This window comes from Theropithecus gelada, chromosome 18, assembly GCF_003255815.1.
Source record: "Theropithecus gelada isolate Dixy chromosome 18, Tgel_1.0, whole genome shotgun sequence".
In the NCBI taxonomy this organism is placed as follows: Eukaryota; Metazoa; Chordata; class Mammalia; order Primates; family Cercopithecidae; genus Theropithecus; species Theropithecus gelada.
In genome coordinates, this window is record NC_037686.1 from 55,928,534 (window position 1) to 55,949,360 (window position 20,827).

Sequence of the window (20,827 nt, forward strand, 5' to 3'; positions counted from 1 at the left end):
GAATTGGCTGGCTTGCTGGGAGCCTCTTCTTTTGAGGCCAGTCTGAAATAGAATTCTGACACATGCTAATAACAAGTTTGTCTGACAAGTTATTTTAAGAATTCACATTTTAAAAATAAATTTGTTACATCATTTTAAAATGATACCCATTAGAATTGAAATACCGTAGTGGCATGATACTCAATACCCTACATGAAAAATATAGGAGTTACTTTTTGACACTTGGACATTTTACATTTCTTTATCTTCTCCTCAAATTCATAATTCTGCCTCTCATTTTATCCTAATATGATACTTCTTACAACTAAATTTACAACTTACAATTTCTTAAAATTGATTTACCTCGGAATCTTCTATAGCAAATCTATAAATTTTTGTGACCATAAGGCTTTTTGTGTTCCTGAGTTGAGTATACGGTTACCATTACCCAACTCATAAAAATGCACAAATATATTACAATTTTGACAAATAATTATTAAGTATAAAATTTAAATTTTATTGGAAATAAACCTCTTAAAAGAGATGGGACTAGTTTATTCCCTCTCTCCTCTATCCCCAGGAAGACACATACCCATAAATAAAAACTACATAATGCTAGAAAGTGAGTCTATTCTTGTTTTATATCTTTATGGATATAAGCTCTGAGGAGGGCTGTTCATATAACAACTACATGAGACTGGAAACAGTTTTGTTATAGTGACACTATTCAACTCTTTGAATTTCTGGTATATTCAAAAATCACATTAAAAAAATCTATCGGCTGTCTTCACTAGAAACTCTTTCAACTTTGTTGAAAGTAAAGAATTGGAAAACCAGTTTCCAAAAGGATTTGCTCCCCAGTCATTACAGTCCAATATAGTCCCAGGATTTCAAATGCCTTTTGGTAACCCAAGAATTCTAACACTCCAGGGCCATGCCCAGTAGTGTGTAGGTAAATTTACTCTCTTGGGAAAAAAGAAAAAGGCAAAGAAAAGAAAGCCCTGCTTTATAGCTTTTTTTCGTTTACATGGTGTAAAGGCTTCCACCACAGGCAATTTCTTTTTTTCTTTTTCTTTTTTTTTTTTTGAGTCCGAGTCTTGCTCTGTCACCCAGGCTGGAGTGCAATGGCGCGAACTTGGCTCACTACAATCTCTGCCTCCCGGGTTCAAGCAATTCTGCCTCAGTCTCCCAAGTAGCTGGGATTACAGGCGCCCACCATCACACCCTGCTAATTTTTGTATTTTTAGTAGAGACAGCGTTTCACCATGTTGGCCAGGCTGGTCTCAAACTCTTGGCCCCACGATCTGCCTGCCTTGGCCTCCCAAAGTGCTGGGATTACAGGCATGAGCCACCGCACCCGGCCACCACGGCCAATTTCAAGCCGCTAACCTGACCTCACTGACACATGCTTGGGAAGACAGGCGCACAGTCAGCTCTCAGGGCCAGTATGAGGCACTCACTACTGCAGGGTATCACAGTTAGGTTCAGACAGAGGGAGGAGTGTGCCCCTCTTCTGAGAAGTGTGACAGATGAGTGTGAAAGGGGAGAGTGAGGAGAGTTGGTCTGATCTCAGGAGTGTGCTCACAGAAATCGGTTTATGAAAGAGTACCCATAGGTGTTGAGAACATTGATTCTTCTAAACATCCCATGCCTGGGTACTCCTTGGGAAGGCTGTGCCACCATGGTTCCATGTGCAGCAATTTGGAAGCTACCGATTCAGAGGATGGAGTATTGACCTTGGAGTCAGCCACACCAGGGCTCAAATCCTGCCTCTGTAATTTATGATGATTGAGAACTTGGGCATGTTTTTTCAACGTCTTGAGTCTCAGTTATCTCCCACAAAACACAAGAGGCCAATACCTACCTTGCAAGGTTTGTGAGCAAAAGGTAGTATGCATACGGTGTTGTATCCAGCAGGTGCTCAACAGATGAATGTTACTATCAGAGTCCTTTTAACTGAGTCTAATTGATGAGACTTGAAGGGTTGAGGATTTGGGTATCAGAACCTGAACCCAGTGAGAAACATCAGATCCCTTGCCACTTAGGGTTTACGTGCTCCAAAGCAAGTAGCTGCTTTGGTTCCATCTAAAAATGTTGACTTCAAAATAGAACTTTCAGCTTGTTTCCCTCCTTTTCATACACATTTCATCTTATAAAATGCAGAGGCTGGGATCTTTGGTCTATATGGAAGAACACACTCAACAGCAACAGTAGCTCTCCCAGGGAGTAGAACTCAAGACTGGTCTATCTTGGACCTAACCAGGAGGGTTATTACCAAGAAACAAGAGTCTCCTTCTAAGGTGGTTTCGCCTGTAAGGCAATCCCTTAGCCTGGTCCCTGAGGGCTTCATTAGAGTGGGGTCCTGGTGATTTTACTGGCTTGTTAAGAAGGCTTTTCAAAGTCTTGTGTAATGATGATGAATGGCAGGGCGAAATCATGTTAACACATTATAAACAATTCCAGGGCACAACCAGTATCTCACACTGTACTTTATTTTTCTTCACAATATTAACTAGACAGACAAGGAAAGTTTAATGGCAATGTGACTTTTTCCAACAACACAAACAAAGTGCCATTATAGCTAATGGTGGCCAACTGGAGACTTACTTTACCTTAACCGTGTAAAGCATCCTTACCATATATTTTTGTGTGTACAGTGTTGCAGGAAATCAGCCACCCCTTAAAAGTATCCATCTTAAAAAGAGCCATGGAAGGTAAAAGTATGAAAATCTTGATAACAAAGGTTTTCAATACAAAAACACTTATTGTATACTTATTTTTATTTAAAACAAAAAGAACCCCAGTAACTCAAAACAAAAGCAAACCTTGGTTGAAAACTTAAGAAGGTATAATAAACAAAACCACCAAAAGAAAGCTTCCCCAAAAGAAATGCAATCCACTATCACTCTTGCAAATTCTACCTCAGAGGGAAAAACTTAATGAAATGAGCTATCTGGAGGGCCCACGGCAGAGTTTCCAAAAGGTTTAGGTGCATGGAATTACTCAGTGTCTATACTACAGTCCTATTTATTAATAGTCTCAGAATTTTTTTGATTAAGCGAGCCTTTCCATCCTCCACCAGTGTTCCTGTCTTCTGTGCTGAGCTTGGTATGCAGAATAACCTTGTTGCCGATAGGATGTTGGCTTGAAGTTATTTTTCTCGGTCAGTCCAGATGAACCGGTACAGTACCATTCATGCTCCATCTGGTTTTCTTTGCATCCAGTGAGATGCATATTTCATGGTTGTCCAAGGTCATGGTTGTCCAAAGACATGGAACAGAATGATTCACTGGGTAAGACTAAAGGGCTTGTATTATCTCTTTCCAATTCAGTTTCACATTGCTTAATTTTATTAAAATTTTTTTCTGTATTGTACATAATAAACATTTAGAAACAGATGTCCCTACCAACCAGAAGGTTGTCATTAAATATCCTGTTAGTTAAAACTGCACATTTATTGTTTAAATACCCATTAGACATATCCAGCTTGAAATTTATACCATTGCACTGCCAAATGGAGCTGCACTTTGAGCCGTGCTGATGTCTCTGGAATCTAAATGTCGTACCACAAACTTCAAAATGTTTCTCATTTGTCACATAAGGTTCTTCGCAGAGGCATCACATCGACCCCAATACAGGTCCTTCATACCCCTAGTTCTGGTTATTCTGAAAACTTCCAACTCCCTGATCCAAACTTGGGAATGTTTTAGTCATTTAAAAATTCTTCCTCCTTCCCACCCCTCCAACAAATGTCCTTTGTCCCATAATAATTAAAAAAAAAAATCCCTGAAAGATCCAAATTGAATAACAATAAAGATCTGATTGGAACCTTCATAAGCTTGACAATGTAGAATTGTATTTCTTAAAAAGTGTGTAACCACATTTGTCTGGGCTGCAAAAGACACCACAGAATAAGATCAGAATAGAATTTCAACTGACTCCCTAATTTCCTTAGAATGGCTTGTATTTCAAGCCTTTCCTGTTTTTCTCTGATAGACTAGGTGTACATTACTAACTATAAGTGATAAGAAGGTCTAAAAACAGCCACTGCCTTAAAAGTACAATTGGAATGAGAGTTTAAGTTCACATTTATAAATTATTTGTTTTAGGGTAAGTTTAATTACAAATAGACACTATTTGCAATTCTGTTCACTCAATAGATCCTGGAGGTGAAAGCTAGACATGTGTTGGAACTGTCCTAGTTACTTACATTTAATCTTGATTATTATAACTCCTCTCAATTTATAATCACTTCCTAATTTTTCCCACTGGGCCAGAGCTACATCTTTAGATGATAAGCATTTACTAATAAAACAAAGATCACATATAAATGGAAGGCCACATCTGAACACAGAGAGGTAAGTGAGCTGTGGAGAGAATGGTGGCTTCTTGTTTGAACTAAATCAAGGTGCTTCCTTAATTCTGTGACTTTAATCCAAATCTTAAGCCTGCCATGCCCCTGCAAAATCTTCAGAGATGACCCGATGGCCATAGACCCTGTCAGCTGTCGTTCCGGCCTTTCTTTCGGAGTATTTGTGCAGCAAGGGACTGGGAGGGCCGAGGAGGTTCTCGGATGTTCTTCTCCTCTTGGGGCTTTTTTTAGAGCCCTTGACCCCAATTTGGAAAGTGCGTATATTCTATTTAACTCTGACCCTGGCCAGTGTAAAGAGGAGTACATAAAGAGGACTGCTTTTTCATTCATAAAGAGCAGTTAAGATGCAGATGTGAATCCCTCTTCAGCACAAAATAGGGATGGTTTTCTGTTGCCCGACTGCAAAATAATTAGATATAATGAAAAAAAAAAATGACTAGTTGAGGCTTTTATATACATTCATTGCTTCTAACATGTTTTTAACAATAAGGAAAATGCAACATCAACTACTCTTAGAGCAAGTGCAGCCACAATACTGTACAGTTCTGGGGCCAAGCGGCTGGGTACATTTACTGTTAAACCAGGTCACAAAACTCCACAGCAAAAGGCAGCCAGCCAGCAATTAACCCCCATGACCTCTTAATATATATACATTTTTCAAATACTCTGTGAATCCCATTTGAACAACAATAAAAGACAAAAAAAACAGGCTTTATATTAAAAAACGTCCATATTCTTCATTGTTACTTCTAAAGCAGCTTGGAGGATCTTACCACGTGGAGCATACTGCAAACTGACTCCATTAAAATGGTTTTGGCAGGATAGCAGCACAGGATTGGATATTCCATATTCATCACTTTGACAATGTAAACCTTTCATAAAATAATATTTTGCTTAAAAATTAGAATCATTCAAAGGTCTGATCATTCTGTTCCCTGAGGCCCGCCGGGGAGGTCTGGCTTCATACCACAGGTTTCCTGCTTTCTTGGTGGAGTGTAAGCACCACTGCATTTCAGGAAGACCCTGAAGGACAGCCACAAGACAGCCCCCACGGAAGGAGGGCAGGGTTCTGGGTGGGTCTGTGTTGAAACAGGCCACGTAAAGCAACTCTCTAAAGGTCAAACCACCATAGATTTTAATCCGCTGGTCATTCCCCATCTGGATTTTTAACTGAATGAATCTCAGGGGTTTAACCAAACATGCATGTAATCCTGAATAACATGAATTAAATGCGGAATTGCCCAGGGATGAATAAACCTTCAAGAAACAAGGTCAAAGGGACACCAGATATATCTGTCACAATAAACAATTCTGTTGACGTGGAAATGCACATGACTTGGTTGAAACAATGCTCCTCAGTGGCCAGTGACATCCAGGTTTTTCTTAGGTAGCTGAGACTCAGGGCTTCTCACCTTCTCAGAAACGCTTTTGAAGAATCAAGAGACAAAAATCCCAAACAGAAAATGATCACTTCTGCTCACAAATAGTGTATAGGCCATAACTAAATGCAATTTAAAAAAAAAATAAACGCTGAGATGCATGTATTTTTTTAAAGCAGCTTTCGAAATATCAACCACAGCATTAAACACTGAACAGAGTACATTCCAAAGTTAATACAGATAAATGATATATAATGCAATAATGCCACAGAGTTATTCCATCAATGTCTCAAGGCTGATTCTAAACTGGAAGAAAAAAACACAACAAACACTTTCTAGTTTATTTGCTGAAGATGTCACTTCTTTTGTTACTTCTTTATAGTTTCCCACCATTGATTGTTTTTAAGTGCCCCAGGATGTACAGATAATCCCCATATTCCACACCTGGAACTTTTTTTTTTCTGTCAGGTTTTCAAATAAAACCAAACTACAGTGACAAGATAATGTTTTACATGTAATTCCATAGACATAGGTCAATGAATCCATGACACCTTACTTCAATGCTTCCTTTAGGATTTAAGACCCTCTCCAAAGTCATTTAAAGCCTTGCTTTAAACTGCACAGGTGGGCCACAGCCACACAGCCAACGTGCCATGTGCTACGGCCAAAATGGGCCATGGCCGTTGCCTCTCCTCACGTTCCCAGCCTTCACCGTGTCCCTCTGCTAGGAAGGGCCCAGGGCCTCTGTTCCTTCTCTCTACAGTGATACATGTCTTAAGAAGGGTTGTGGCTCCCATGCTCCACGTGAAAATGGGCCTATCTGGAGGGCCCCAGGGTGACAGGCCCAGCCGCACCCCTCTATTGCTCTTTGTTGGCAGTGGAATTCTGAGCTCCGTCAGCTTCCAGACATTCGGAGACGACACTGCCCTGTTGATCATCCCTGGAGGAGGCCAGTGAGGGCCCAGGCTCAGTTTCAGGACCAGGCCTCCAAGCTGGGATGCAGGCAGGTTCTGCGGACTTCGGTCTCCTAAAAGCAGGCACTTGTGGCGGCCTGATGCTCTGGGTAACTCTAGCCTTCCTGATGCCGAAGTCACCGAAATGTTTACTTCCTCAAGTTCCAGAGGATTATGTTCCTACTCAGACAGAGCCAGTATTGGGATTTGGGGGGTGCGTATCCAAAATATAAGAATATACACAATCAGGGCTTAAGGTACTGGATGATACTGTATAAATTGCTAAAATGCTTCTCGGCACAATTGGTAGCTTAAAAAAATACTTTCCTATGATTTAAGGGCATTTTTCCCATCGCTGTCCTTCGGTGTGGAAATCTCAGTGGGTACCAGGTCCATCTGAAGTTCCCAAATCTTTTCCTCCCACCAGGAATGCGTCATGTGAGTCATATGCAAAGAGTCTCTTCTTCAGACCAGGGAGGCATGGACTTCCCCCCAGGAACCCTCCCTCTGTTACTATCACAGCCCCCAGGGCAAAGACATACAAGTGAATGAGCACCTTCTTCCCAGCCTCCAGTAGCCGGAAAGCCAGCTTCCCCAACGATCAGGTCCTTTTTCCGTACATCTGCTCTTCAAAGGGTGAGTTAGTCCGGCCAACAACACAGAAAGCGAATCTGTGTTTACAGGCACAGCACATCCAGGTGGAGCCGCACGAAGCGGTGCTTGGCAATTAGTGGTCGGATTTCCAAAGACAGGAGTTTTGATGGGACTGTCTTAAATAAATAAATCTTTTTTTCTTAATAATGTAAAAAATAAATGATATTTCCCTTTGGCAGTAAATAGCTGATTCGACATTTTGCCTGAAAATTGGTGTGTGTGTGTGTGTGTCTGTCTGTGTGTGTGTATGTTTATATGTGTGTTATTTTTTCTTAAACAGCCTGCAGCTTTGTTTCATGGTACATCATTGACAATGCATATCATTTCTACTGCTTTAGTGAACCTTTTGCATATTTGTTTGGGGCAGGCGTGTTGACTTCACTTGTGGCCCAGATAGGCACCCAGGGTGATGCAAGCTCCCACCAGGGCCAAACTGAGCAGAGTCTTCAGAGACAGCCAGGAGAAATCAAACAGAGGCCGCATGCTGGGGCCGTACAGTTCCACAAAGGCGTCCTGCAGTTGGGGTAGAGGAGGAAAGAAAAAGAAAGAGTATTAGAAAGAGAGCAGAGAATGCCACCCCACAGAGAAAAAGGTATCCTGCCAGGGCAGCCTGGGCACCTTCAGAAGGGCAAGAGGGGAAAAGGCAAACGCTCTTTGGAGGCCATGATTCAGAAACCACTGTTTTCATTAATTCAAGACATATTTATTGAGAACCTATTTACATGCCAGGCATCTTAGAGATACAGCAGTGCATAAAATAGACTAAAAGTTCCTACTTCACGAAGCTTCCATCTAGTGGAACAGTATAGACAGCAATCAATATAATTTATCACATGGTGTAGGAGAGAGTGCTAAGGGCCGAGGAGAAAAACAGCAGAGGCAGTTAGAAAATATTAGAGGTTCTGCAGTTTTAGCTAGCACGCCCACCCACAAAAGTAATAAAATGTAGCAATGATGATGACTGTCACACTCTCTGATTGAGTGTTGACGTCTTATCAAATGTCTGACATACATTATTTTAGTCTTCGTACCAAACTTTTTTTTTTTTCTTTAAGAGCTAGAGTCTTGCTCTGTTGCCCAGGCTGCAGTGCAGTTGTGCAATCATGACCCACGGCAGTCTTGAACTGTTGGGCTCAAGAGCGATCCTCCTGCCTCTGCCTCCTGACTACCTAGGATTATAATGCTTGGCTAAGTTTTAAAATTTTTTGTAGAGATGGGGTCTTACTATGCTTCCCAGGCTGGTCTTGAACTCCTGGGCTCCAGTGATTCTCCTGCCTCAGCCTCCCAAAGTTCTGGGATTAAAGTTGTGAGCTATCTGATCCAGCTAATTCTTTGTACCAATGTTACTAAGTTATTTTATTTGTTTCTGTCTAAAGACGAAAAAGCTGAGAATCACAGGGAATAAGAGACTTTTCTAACAAATGGCACAGCCAGGCTTTGAACCCAGATAGAAACCAGCACCCTTCTCTCTGCTGATGCCCTGGCATGGCTAACGGCAGCTCTGTGAGAGCATTTGGTCGACCGAGGGCTCAGTCGGTGGAGGGGCCAGGGCGGCCTCGACTGGTGCAGTGCCAGCCTCTAAGGTCAAGGTTCTCCCAGGGAAAGGGAGCCGTCAGAGGGTTTCTCTTGGGGGTGGCTAGACTGAACGACCACACTCAAATTGTGGATCTCACAAGGCATGAGATCAGGGGTGTGTCACTGGACGTGCAGGTCCGAGAGACAAAGAGGGTGGCTCCCTTCCATTCCTATCTCTCCATCTCAAGTCAGGTCTGTAGTGTTGTAGCAGAGTCCACCCTCTGGATCAGCTTGGATTGGGCAAATCACTGGTTGATCATTTCCTCGATTTGGGGGAGATTACGTTTCACATTTGGGTCCCATGAGTATTTGGACAACTTTCCGAATGAATATTTGAATATATACAGCAGTAAAGGAATTCTTTTTAGTTCTGATTGATTCAGGTTTGAAGAAAACAAGAATAGTTCCACATTATTCCCAACAACCCTGACTCAAAGCACCCAATTTTATTACAGGAAACAGTAACATACCATGACCCTGGGCATCGCTGTTGGGAGGGGCTCCAACAGTGCACGGAGGGGTTCCCTTTCTCTGGGGCAAGGGCTGTAGTAGTGGGACCAGGGATTTTCTTTGTCTCCCCCGTGCTGGGCATGGTCTTGGTGCACTGTAGGTGCGTAGTAAATGTTTGTTCACTTAAGTTTTCTGAATACAATCATCAGTTTACATTCTGTCTTTGGCTTAATGCTTTGCCCAGATGCTTATTAATCTGTTTGGAATTACTCCTTCTATATGTAACGGCCTCAGAGAATCCTGAGGTAGTCTTGATGAGGGTTTAAGACATTGTTAGGGGAACTTTCTGCATTATTAAATATAGATTTATGCAATTATTTTCATGATATATAATATGTGCCATACTTTAAAAAATTCATTTTTACAGTGTTTAAAACTTTTGCTATTATAAACGATATCATGATATATTTTTGTACATCAATTCTTGTCTATTTGTTCAGTTGCTTTTTTGAAATAAACTCCTAGAAGTGACCTCAATTGACCAGTCATCAGTATTGCTTCCAGAAATCATGAAGGGCTTGCCTTGAGCCATCCTCACTCTCTCCAACCAATGCCACCTTTTACAAAAGGCAGGCACGGATTTAGGGCGCGGGTCACACTGAGGGTGATCCTGCCCCCCAGGGGACATTTGGCAATGTTTGGAAGCATTTTTAGTGGTCGTGATTTGGGGTGAGGGTGCTACTGGTATCTAGTGGGCAGAGGCCAGGGACGCTGTTCAACAGCCCACAACGCACAGGGCAGCCCCCCAGGGCTAACAGGGCCGAGGCTGAGAAACCCTAGTTGACAAGAGGCTCTGTAATCACAGACCATAGAAGAACAGATGACCCATCCAGTGTGTCAACAGGTGTTGGTCAAATCAGCCCAATCAGCGAGCCCAGACCAGCGACTGCTCACCCAGCAGGCCTTCTGCATCTTTGGAGGTCCTTGGTTCACTTTTACCAGGAGAGGGCGCAAGGGCTTTCTTCTTCTTTTTAAATATCTATTGTTAAACGTTTCTAAATTTCAGTGTCAGAAAAGAGAGGCAATAGACGTACATAAAATGTGTAGTTAGAGCTCTTAGCACAGAGCTGAGGCACAATCATGATTGTCTGCCAAGATGCGCACCCCTCTCTATAAGCAGGGATCAGTGGGGCAGGAAGGAGTCAGGGCTTCTCCGCAAGCCGGAGAAACTGCCTCTTTCAGGGAGCAACCCAAGACGTCACAGACACGGCCGCAAATATCAACTAGTCTTCCCATCCATGCTTCTCTCTCTGAGGGATGGGTGGGCTGAAACCCGCAACACCACAGCCAAAAACACCCCGAATTTCTCAGGGCACTGGCAATAGGTTGTCTGCAATTGGGCCTGACATTGAGAAGGTCAGTGGCCGGAAACCCTTTAGTCACCAACAGAGTTTTGTGTGGCAAAATCTGAACCGGACTAAGCCCCTGATCATTTGTCCTCTCTGGACCTGAAACCATCCCGGGAAACCGGAGGATGCAGGGACACACTCCAGCTGGCATTTTCTCCCACTTGGGCCTGGCACACAGTGCTGGAGAGCAGAAGAAATGCTGTCCCAAATATCCCCACCTCCTCAGAGCTGGAATAATTCCCTCTCACTACCCTCACAAATAACAGTGCTTCTCATGAACCTAACAGGCCATTTCTGACATGCATGACACAGAACAATGTCATTTCTAGAGTGAGATGAGCTAAACTAGCAGCTCTTGGCCCAAAGCCTCAGCACAGAGGTGCCGTTGCCATCCCAGGGGGCTAAGAAGGGCATGGGACTTGGAGGAGGAGTCTGGGTGAATCCTGGCTTTGATATTTTATTAGTTTATAACCTTGAGCAGATAACCCAACCCCGAGCCTCATTTACTTCATCCATAGCCGTAAAATTCATTATTGTGAAGATTAACGTAGGTCACTCAAAGCCATTTGTAAATTGGATACAGAATGTGAGCTCATGGAAGAACGAACACCTTGCTCTTGTCTGTCCTCTTGCAGACCTGCTCCGCACCTACTCAACCTGCCCTTCCCCCAGGAGGTTCTGCTGAGCCTGGCATTTTACAGAAGCAATTTCCTGGCACTCTCTTAGCTTTCAGATCTGAGGATAGTCCGTAATTTCTATAGGAATTATGAATTAAAATGTACACATCCCGTGTTCCGGTCGAAGATGGGAAGTGATAATACAACGCCTACCTATCTATCCTTCTTTATACATTATTAATCAGATTGTAGGGCTACAGGGCAAGTCATTTAACCCCCTGGAGGTTGGATCTGGCCTCTAAACTTTGCCCTTCTACAATTCCAAAGTGCAAAGGAGACCCTGTGGCTTTGGGACTAAATGTCCTTCTTTCGTAGCTTCTTTCGTAGAAAGTCTTCTTGCTTTTTCAAACATTCTGATTAGGGCGATTTCCGAAGTCTGTTTGAACAGTCTGTCATTATTTGTTTAAGTATGAAAGCTGTTTTAAATAAACACATGCTCATTTTATGTATTAAAAGCAACAAAGAGGGAAAAAGAAAACCTGGGTCGTCATGTGATTCGGACAAAATCCCAGTCTATATATTTAGGAAGCTCTGTGTCCCTTGCTCATGTCAGGACTGGCAAGGGCTTACCCGACTTCACGGATCACAGGTTCACATGGAAAGGCTCGCACCGGCTCCTCCCATGAGGGGGAGGTGGGCAGGGCCTCAGCTCTGGTGGCTCTGTGCACAATGGCTTCTCCATAAATTTCCAATTCAGAGGCCACAGAGGATCTGAGTTCCACCCAGGGCTGGCCCAAGGGGACAGGATGGCCAAACGCCCAGCCCTAACCTTGCTGCAGGGTTGAAACCAGGCCAGGTAGGTATGGATGGGAACAGACCAGGGTCAAGACTCCTAAACCCAGCAAAGTTGTCCTCACCCCTCCAGGCCATGGAGCACTCCCACCTGGGAGGTAGCCACCCTCCAACATTTTCCTTTTCCCTTCAGAACCTTCAATAATTTCTTTTTTTTTTTTTTTGAGATGGAGTCTAGCTCTGTCACTCAGGCGGGAGTGTAGTGGCTCCCAGATTCAAGCAATTCTTCCGCCTCAGCCTCCCGTGTAACTGGGACTACAGGCACCCTCCACTATGCCCAGCTAATTTTTGTATTTTTAGTAGAGAAAGGGTTTCATGTTGGCCAGGCTGGTCTCAAACTCCTGGACTCAAGTGATCCTCCCGCCTCCGCCTCGCAAAGTGCTGGGATTACAGGCGTGAGCCACTGTGCCCGGTCCACTTCAAGAAATTTCATGTAAACCTACTTCCAAAGAAAATGAGATTTTTTTTTTTTTTTAAAAAAAGGTCAGATTGTGAAGAATGGAAGAGAATGTTAATTGTAAGTGCTGAAAAGAATGGCATGCAGTTGGGGATATGGGCGGGGGTCCCAAAACAACCCTTATGCCCAGGTAAAGGTAAACATGGAGACCTTTTGAATTCGGTAATGCATATTAAAAGGCTTTAAAAAAGCTTTTGTTAGTAATTTCACTTCCAGTTATTTCTTTTGGAAAAATAATAAAGTGCACAGATTATTTATAATAGCATAAACCTGGAAACAAATGTCTGAAAATAGATGACTGACAGCGTGCCCACGTGATGGAATGCTGTTCAGCACTAAAAGTCATACCCTATAGTTATTGGCAAGAAATTGTGTTCCTAACGTCATACCGAGTAGAGCAGGACAAAACGGTAAGCAAAACATTATTCCACTTCTGCAAAAACCTAACATATACATGTGCGTGTTTACATACAGAAAAAAATAATATAAAGGAAAACGCCAAGATGTTAACAGTGATTATCTCTGAAGGCAGAAGTAGGCACGAGGACATGGCATTTATGAGGCTATTCTGATTTTTTTCCTTAGCTGTCTTTTCTAATTCAATACAAACATGTTTATTACTATTTATGAAATATACTTTAATATATACTACATATAATAATGTTACATTCTAAGTGCTTGCTTAATCTGAAAAAAATTCCAGACTCCATAATTTGACAGACAAAAATGCTGGGAGATGATGCCTAGTAGTGGGGAGACATGGGCTCCCAGGCAGCAGCCATGACCTAGAACCATGCAACAGGCCCCCGGTTAAGTGAGGGCCTCCTTAGACCCTGGCCCAGAAGAACTCTCAAGAATTTTGCCCAGGAGACCAAAGCCTGCAATAAGAGGTTCAGGCCCTGAGCTCAGTGTGTGTTCTCGCCTCTCTATATACTGGGGAAATTTAATATGGCTTGGCTGGCTATAAGCAAATTAGAAATTCAGCTACATTCTACAATCTTTGAGCTGACTATGCATGCAGACGTTATACAACCAAAGAGAATTCTAAGGGAGAAAAGCCATCCTGTCCCCAAAGAGCTTACACTCTAGAGAGAGGTAATGCCTCTATGTGCACATTTGAACTAAACTAAATCAATGGGTGCCGCCATTTTGTATCCTGCAGACTGCAGAGTCTCATCAGCAGTAAGAAGAAAGTAAAAAGAAAATCAGACCGTGCCAATGGGAAATCAAACACAGCTATCAAATGCCTTTGATATTTTCTATTTTTCATGACTTTATACTTTTGTCTCCACGGGGACCTCTAGGGATCTCTTCCCTCACGACAACTTTAGGGTTAGGGAGAAAAAAGGAAAGGGAGAATCACTGTAACAGAAGACTTTGAGCTGGGAGGAACCTCCAAGTATGTTCAGGTTCCCTGAATTGGTTTAATAATGTCTAATAAGGATATTGGCTCTTTTTTTAAATAGGTGAGGTGAGTGAAATTTTGACAGGTAAAGCAAATTCCTTACAGTGTGTATTCATAAGGAAATTCGTGGTGGACAGGAGCATGAAGGCTGGGTTTCACCTGCCTCCTGCACTTCACAGGTTAGAACACTGGCAAGCAGCTAGTTCTTCTCTCTGCCCAGGGAACCTCCTCCCTGCCTCCCTCAACTTGCTTCCTCCCATCCCGACCTTCCTCTCTGCCCTAATTTGGACTCCAGCCCACAACAAGTCTCATTTGGGCTTCCAAGTGTTGCTGAAGAAAGTCACCCAACCTTGCAGGCAGGTGCTGCTGGAAATTGATGGTCTCTAAACTCAGTGAGTTCTGACATCACCTAGGAATTCTTTACTCTTTGTCAGATCTTTTCTGTTCCTTTTGATGACTGTTCCCAACAGCCACCACTTGTCTCACATGTCTTCCTCACCTTTTAGCAGCGAATGCCACCTTTTACTTCTCTGAGAAAATTGGGATCATTGGGCAAGAATTACCACAGCTTTCCACCCTGGCCCATGCACAAATGTCCATTTCTGCCTGTCCTTCCCTGCTCCTCTCCACCCTTCGCCCTGATTCTATCATCTCCCATTGCTTCAGGAACCTTCCTCTGTCAATTGTCCCTGCTCTCAACTACAATTTCAACCGCATCCTTCCTTTCTGGCCTCAGGTATCCTCAAAATGTCCGTGCTGATGTGTGCTCCACCCTAACCATTATCTTCTCTGTCTCTGCCCTCCTAGACAAGCTGCCAACCCACACTCATTGACTCACTTCCCACCCACATTTGAACTCACTCAGTCTGGCTTCTTCCTATATTGTGCCTCTGAAACCACCTCCACAAATACCACCAATACCCTCCATGTGGCTAAATTCACTGGTTGTGAGGTTGTATCTTACTAGGTGCTCTGATGCCCCGGACACCAAGACCACTGAGGGTCTTCTGTGACTCTGCTCTCTTTGGGCTTTCTCCTTCCTCCTGAAGAAATGCCTCTCTGTCTCCCTCATGGGCACCTCCTCCCTGGCCTATTCTGATAAGTTCTCGGTGCTGCCCATCAGGCTTCTGTCTGGATATTTTCTTTTCTCTCTGTGGCCAATCTCTGTCACTCTCTTGGTCTTAATACCACCCCTATGATAATGTCCCTAACATCTTTATATCCAGTCTCACTTTCTCCCCTAACTGCCAAATACTTATTCCAATTGCTTTCTAAGACATCCCCTAAGGAGTTTGATTAACCTGCCCCAAACTGAAGCTATCATCACTCCCTCCATCAAGCCTCCCTCTCTTCCTGTCTTCAACCTGGCTATGGCATCAAGTAAACCTACAGCCTGAGAGTCTCCTAGATGTTTTTCTCTTCCTCATGCCCCACATTCATTCATCAGTAAATCCCATGGCCATAGGTTAGGTTCCCTCAGAAGCAGACCCTAAGACAAAGATTTGAGTTCAAGTGGTTTATTTGGGAGATGATGCTAGGAACTCTAAGGGGAGCAGGGAAGGGAGAGAAAAAAGGAAAAGACCCATGCGTAAGTTACCTTATCAAGCAAGTTATTGCTACTGGCAAACAGAGCTTACTCCTGCCAGGGAAATCTGAGGGCTAGTGTAGACCATACATCTCTTGTTAACCCACTGAAGGGCTAGGGAGCTGGGGTATTTATACACCAACTCCTGCTATTCATTGGTTGAAGGTTGCTCCTATGGAATGTCAATACCCCAGCACTCCTAGCTGGTCATGTCACAGGTGAAGTACCCATCAAAGAAATAGATGCAGATGCCATATCTCTTGTAGCTGGAGGTCAAGTTAGTGAGCACTAAAGTGGTAAGGGCCAGGGGACAGGACAGAACAGGGCAGTAGATGCAATGCCGATTTTACCACCTGAACACTTCTCTCTCCCTTTACCTTCTCTCCCCAGGATCTCTGCTGTGGTTTCCAATCTGATCTCTCTGCCTTGGTCTGAGTCTTGTGGTCTGCCTGTAAACCTCTTCCATGTACTGCAGCCAGAGTGATCCATTCAGAATCAAGTCTGTTGCTTCCATGCTTAAGTCTAAGGTTCCCAATGCCCTGGCTCCAACCTAGTCCTCCTGCTCAGCTTGTCACTCTTAAGTCAACTTTGGTTCATTCAGAGATTCAGCTCAATCATTTTCTGCAAGCAACTTTCTCCAAATCCCTAGGTTGAACTAAATAATCCTTGGCTGTTCCCTGTTCACAGTATTATACGAAGATCATCTGTTTACATGTCTGCCTTCCCCATTCAACTATTAGCACCTGGAGGTGCAGGACCATGTTTTATTTATCTTTGGATCTCTGGAGAATGTGTCTGTCATATATTAGGAACTCAACAAATGTTTGTGGAGCTGAAATAAACTGATTGGTTTTACTATACGGCAGATTTTTCAAACATCCTAATAGATAATATTTTTTAAAAAAGGGAGTATTCAGAGGCCTGATAAAGGACTGGCTTAGATAAAATTCAAGGTGTTTTTGTTTTTTTTTTTTCCCCCCCAGCAGCAGCCTCTAGTGTCTTCCCCCCAGGGACTGATGTTTAGTCAGTTCCCAAGGACACAGAGGGATCTGATTGGTCAGTGCTGGTCAGTGACCCTGCTATATTGGTTACTAAAAATTATCACCCCCCACTTACAGGTGCTTGATTTTCCAAGAAAGGGAGTAGCATTTTCCAAACTCATTTGGCCACTAACTCCTCTGTCAGGGAGACTGCTGCTGTGTTTGGAGTATTAGGAAGACAAACTTTGACAAGTGCTGCCTAAGAGGGTGAAAGGACAATAGCAGGGCGCTGGCAAGAGGGGCAGCACTGGTGCCTGTGGTGCAGGGCAGGGGAGATGACCAGAGGTCAAAGGCTGTTTCTGGACATCTATGCAAACATAGAGACCACTGAGTGTGTCCTGATCCTAGATTCCACCAAGAGGGCTGGACACTCACTGGCAATACTATCTGTGACTACTGCAGCCGCACAGAGTCTATGACATGCAACCGTCAGGTGAGAGAGGATGCCAGGAGAAAGAGAAAGGACATGAAGGAGGAAGTGGGGTAGACAGACACTCGTCTTGCAGAGAGAGACCTCTCCACAAAGTCAAGCAAGATTCTCCTGACACCAGAGTTGGCTCAGAGCAAAAGGGGGAGCAAGCCACCCTGGCCGCTGGGAGTGGTGGCCGGCAGAGCACACGCAAGGAAGTGAGGACTTTTTTCTACCTGAAAAAAGCAGCTGGTGAGGAAGTGACTCCATTTCCCCCCTTATCATAGGCTTGGCAGGATTTCCTCCACAGCTACATTGTGCTGAATGAGTCTAGAGGGTTCCGTCTGCAGAGCAGCGTGGCTTTGGCAGCTGCAGGCTTGCTTCTGTCCTCTGTGACTCTTCCTCCCGCACCCTCCCTTTACTCCCAAAATATTGTTTCCGGGTTTGAGGGAAAAGGAAGGGGAAAAAAATAACCCTTGAGCATATAACTGAAGGACACACAGCTGCCTGGGCCGGAGATGGCGAAGCGGCACGGGAGCGTGAGAAGCACAAGGATTTGCCTTCCTCTGGGCTGGCGGGCTGGCGAGGGCTACTCCCCAAAGCCATCTCCAGTGCCTGGGGGTTGATCTTGGAGGAACTCTGGGTCCAGGGGGAGGGGCTGGTTGAATCATGAGCCAATGACATACATGAAACCTAATCTCCGCGTCATTTGGATGTAACTAGAAACCTGCTGGAGACATGGCAGGAGATGAAAAACCCAAACAAAACAAAAACAAAACTTGCCCGCTTACCACAGTTGGTCCAGGGAAGTTCTGGTGTATTCTGTTATGCAAATTTAGCTAAGAATGCAAATCAGGCAGGGGCCCTCAGGAGTTGGGGAGGCTGAAAAATGAGAAGCGCAAATGGGTGCTTCCTTTCTCCAGCATTATTTTCACAGTTTGAAAATAATGTGCAAAGATGGCTTATGCCATGGGCCAGGGCAGAGGAAGCTTGGCCCCAACCACCTGCTAATGGAGACTTGAGCCGGAGCTAGCTATTCCAGAGATGGACCTCAGAGGATTCCTTAGTTTAATTACCTTCTGGGCTGGGGTAGAAGGTAGTATCTGGAGGGAAGCACAGAGCCAAGTTCCCTGCTGCCGTACTAGCTATGCAAATACGGCAGGGCACCTGTGGGCTCATGTCCCTCCTGCAAGAAGGTGTGGTCAGTCCAGTAATTCAAAAGACGTACTTCTGAAATGGGTGAAGAAATGCATTTATAGCAAAAAGTGCTAAAAATATGTTAATAGTTATGCTATTTGGTTCACCAGGTTCATGTAATAAATCATAACAAGAGAGACTAAAGGCCGTATCTATATGACCTTGAAATCTCATCTTCAGCGGGCTTATTCGTTCAGTAACCAAACATATTTTTGTAAGGTGTTGAATATTTAGCTTAAAGCTAAACAAGACACACACCCTGCCCTATAGTAACTGCTCGGTAATATTCCCAGTGGCTTCCATGGGCCTGAGAATTTTCTCAGTACTGAATTCAAAGCACTTTGTGTCTGTAGGCCCATTTGCCCAGCAGTGGCCTTGCCAGGAGAGAAGAGGCCCATGCTCCTGTCCTCATTTTAAGGCACACCTGAAGAGGCTCTAAAGAAAGGGCCTATATACACACAGGCCTCAGTCACCTGCTTTCCAGTGTTTTGGCTTTAAAACAATGTTTCTTCATTTTTCTTCCTACCTTCCTCATTCCATTACCTTCTTTTGGCTGGAGCTTCTGAGGGCCCTGCCTATTTTGGTGCTCAGCCCTCTCTTGTTTTGGGCTTATGCTACTTCACTGTTTGCGGGGGAAGTGATACTTCCCCCCCAAACATAAAGTGACAAACTTAATACTTTATGATATTGTGTTGAACATGAAAATATGTCCAGCAAAAAACTTAATTATTATAACTCAACAATAAAAACCTAACTAGCTAAATTTTTAAAAAGGCCAAAGGATTCTGGTAGACATTTTACCAAAGAAGGTACACAAATGGCCAGTAAGTGCATGAAAAGATGCTCACTATCGTTAGTCATTAGGGAAATGCAAATCGAAACCACAAGGAGAGATCACTTCACATCCACTAGAGCAGCTCTAATTTTAAAAATAGATAATAACAAGTGTTGGCGAGGATGTTGAGAAATTGAAACCCTTGCACATTGCTGGTGGGAATGTAAAATGGTGCAGCCATTGTGGGAAAACAGTTTGCTGATTCCTCAAAAAGTTAAACAGAGTCACCACGTGACCCAGCAATTCAACTCCTAGTACACCCAAAGGAATTGAAAGTGCATGTTCATAGAAAACTTGTACACAAATGTTCACATCAGCATTATTCATAATAGCCAAAAGTGGAAATGGCCCAAATATCCACTAACTGATGAACACATAAACAAAATGTGGTCTACCCACACAATGGAATCTTACAACTCAGCCAAAAAGAGGAGTGAAGCATTGACACATGCAACAACATGGATGACCCTCAAAAACATGAGGCCAAGTGAAGGATCCAGGCACAAAAGGCCACCCACCGTATGATTCCACTGATACGCAATGTCCAAAATAGGCAAGGCCATAAAGACAAAAAGTAGATTAGACGTTCCCAGGAGATGGGGAGACTAGGGAGTCACTGCTAATGGGTACCGGCCCTCTTTTTGGAGTGATGGAAAAGTTCTGGAATTAGCTAATGGTGATGGTTGTATAACCTTTTGAATATCAATGCGCTGATCACTTTAAATGGAATTTTATGGCATGTGAACTATATCCCAATAAAAGAACTTAATTATATTCCTTACACGACATGAAGAGGGACTAAACTATTTTTATACCATATGGAATCCCACAGAAGTACTGGCTTGTGATGGATCCTCTGCTCACAAGTGTATGAGGAATGGGAGTCTGCTGGTTAGAAAATGTGCACCACTATCATTCTCCAAAAGAAAAAAAGGAAGAACTGTAGTAGGAGGTGGCGTGGCTTGTGTTCTGGATGAGAAGTTAGGGGTCGGATGTATGAGCAGCAATCAAGGCGCTCCTCCTTGTAAGGTGAGCAGCTCACGTCACCCCTGGGTCCTTCAATTTTCCTCATCTGAAAACTCCACCGTAGCGAACCTCTAAGAAGTCTCTCTCAGCTCTACCATCTGGGCTTACCTAGTTAGTGACCTTATTCTTCACCCTTTCCCGTGCATCCTTGAGGATGCGACTTGGGTTCTGTTGGTGCGTGCCAGAGCTATGTTACTGTAACTGTTGCCGAGGATCTCCTGCTTCCTCTCTGTGTGGTCCATCTCTTCCATCCGCCACTTCTCCAGTGCTCTTGTCCCCACCTGGCCTCAGATCCTCCTGCTGTGAGTTAGGAGGAGGTCTTTCTTGGCATAGCAATCAATCTGCTGTGACCTCTGATGTGCCTCTGTGCTTCCAATCTCTTTGCTTTTATGAGCATAATCCAGGTTATTTGTCCCATACCCCAACCCCCATATGCCCACAAAGCCCTCTGCCTCTCATGCCAATTTTAATTAGAACTGGTGACATCAGTGTGGCTCAAAGTAGGGAGCAGGTGGGAAGCTCTGCTTATCCTCAATACCGAACAGGACTCTCCACTGCCTGATACGGGCTGGGGATTCCATGGGCAGACTGGCGTTTGGAATAGATCCACCAACTGTTCTTTCTTGGGATCTG

General features: G+C 43.8%; 1 protein-coding gene across 1 annotated transcript in view; it reads right to left on the reverse strand.

The window, feature by feature from the left end:
- Positions 1–2,450: 2,450 nt before the first annotated feature.
- The window catches only part of BCL2 (BCL2, apoptosis regulator), a 198,834-nt gene continuing 180,457 nt past the window's right edge, over positions 2,451–20,827 (reverse strand). Inside the window, exon 3 of the mRNA XM_025365455.1 lies at positions 2,451–7,850. Coding sequence (XP_025221240.1) covers positions 7,716–7,850 — 135 coding nt within the window. The 3' untranslated portion in view covers positions 2,451–7,715. The remainder of the gene's footprint in view (positions 7,851–20,827) is intronic.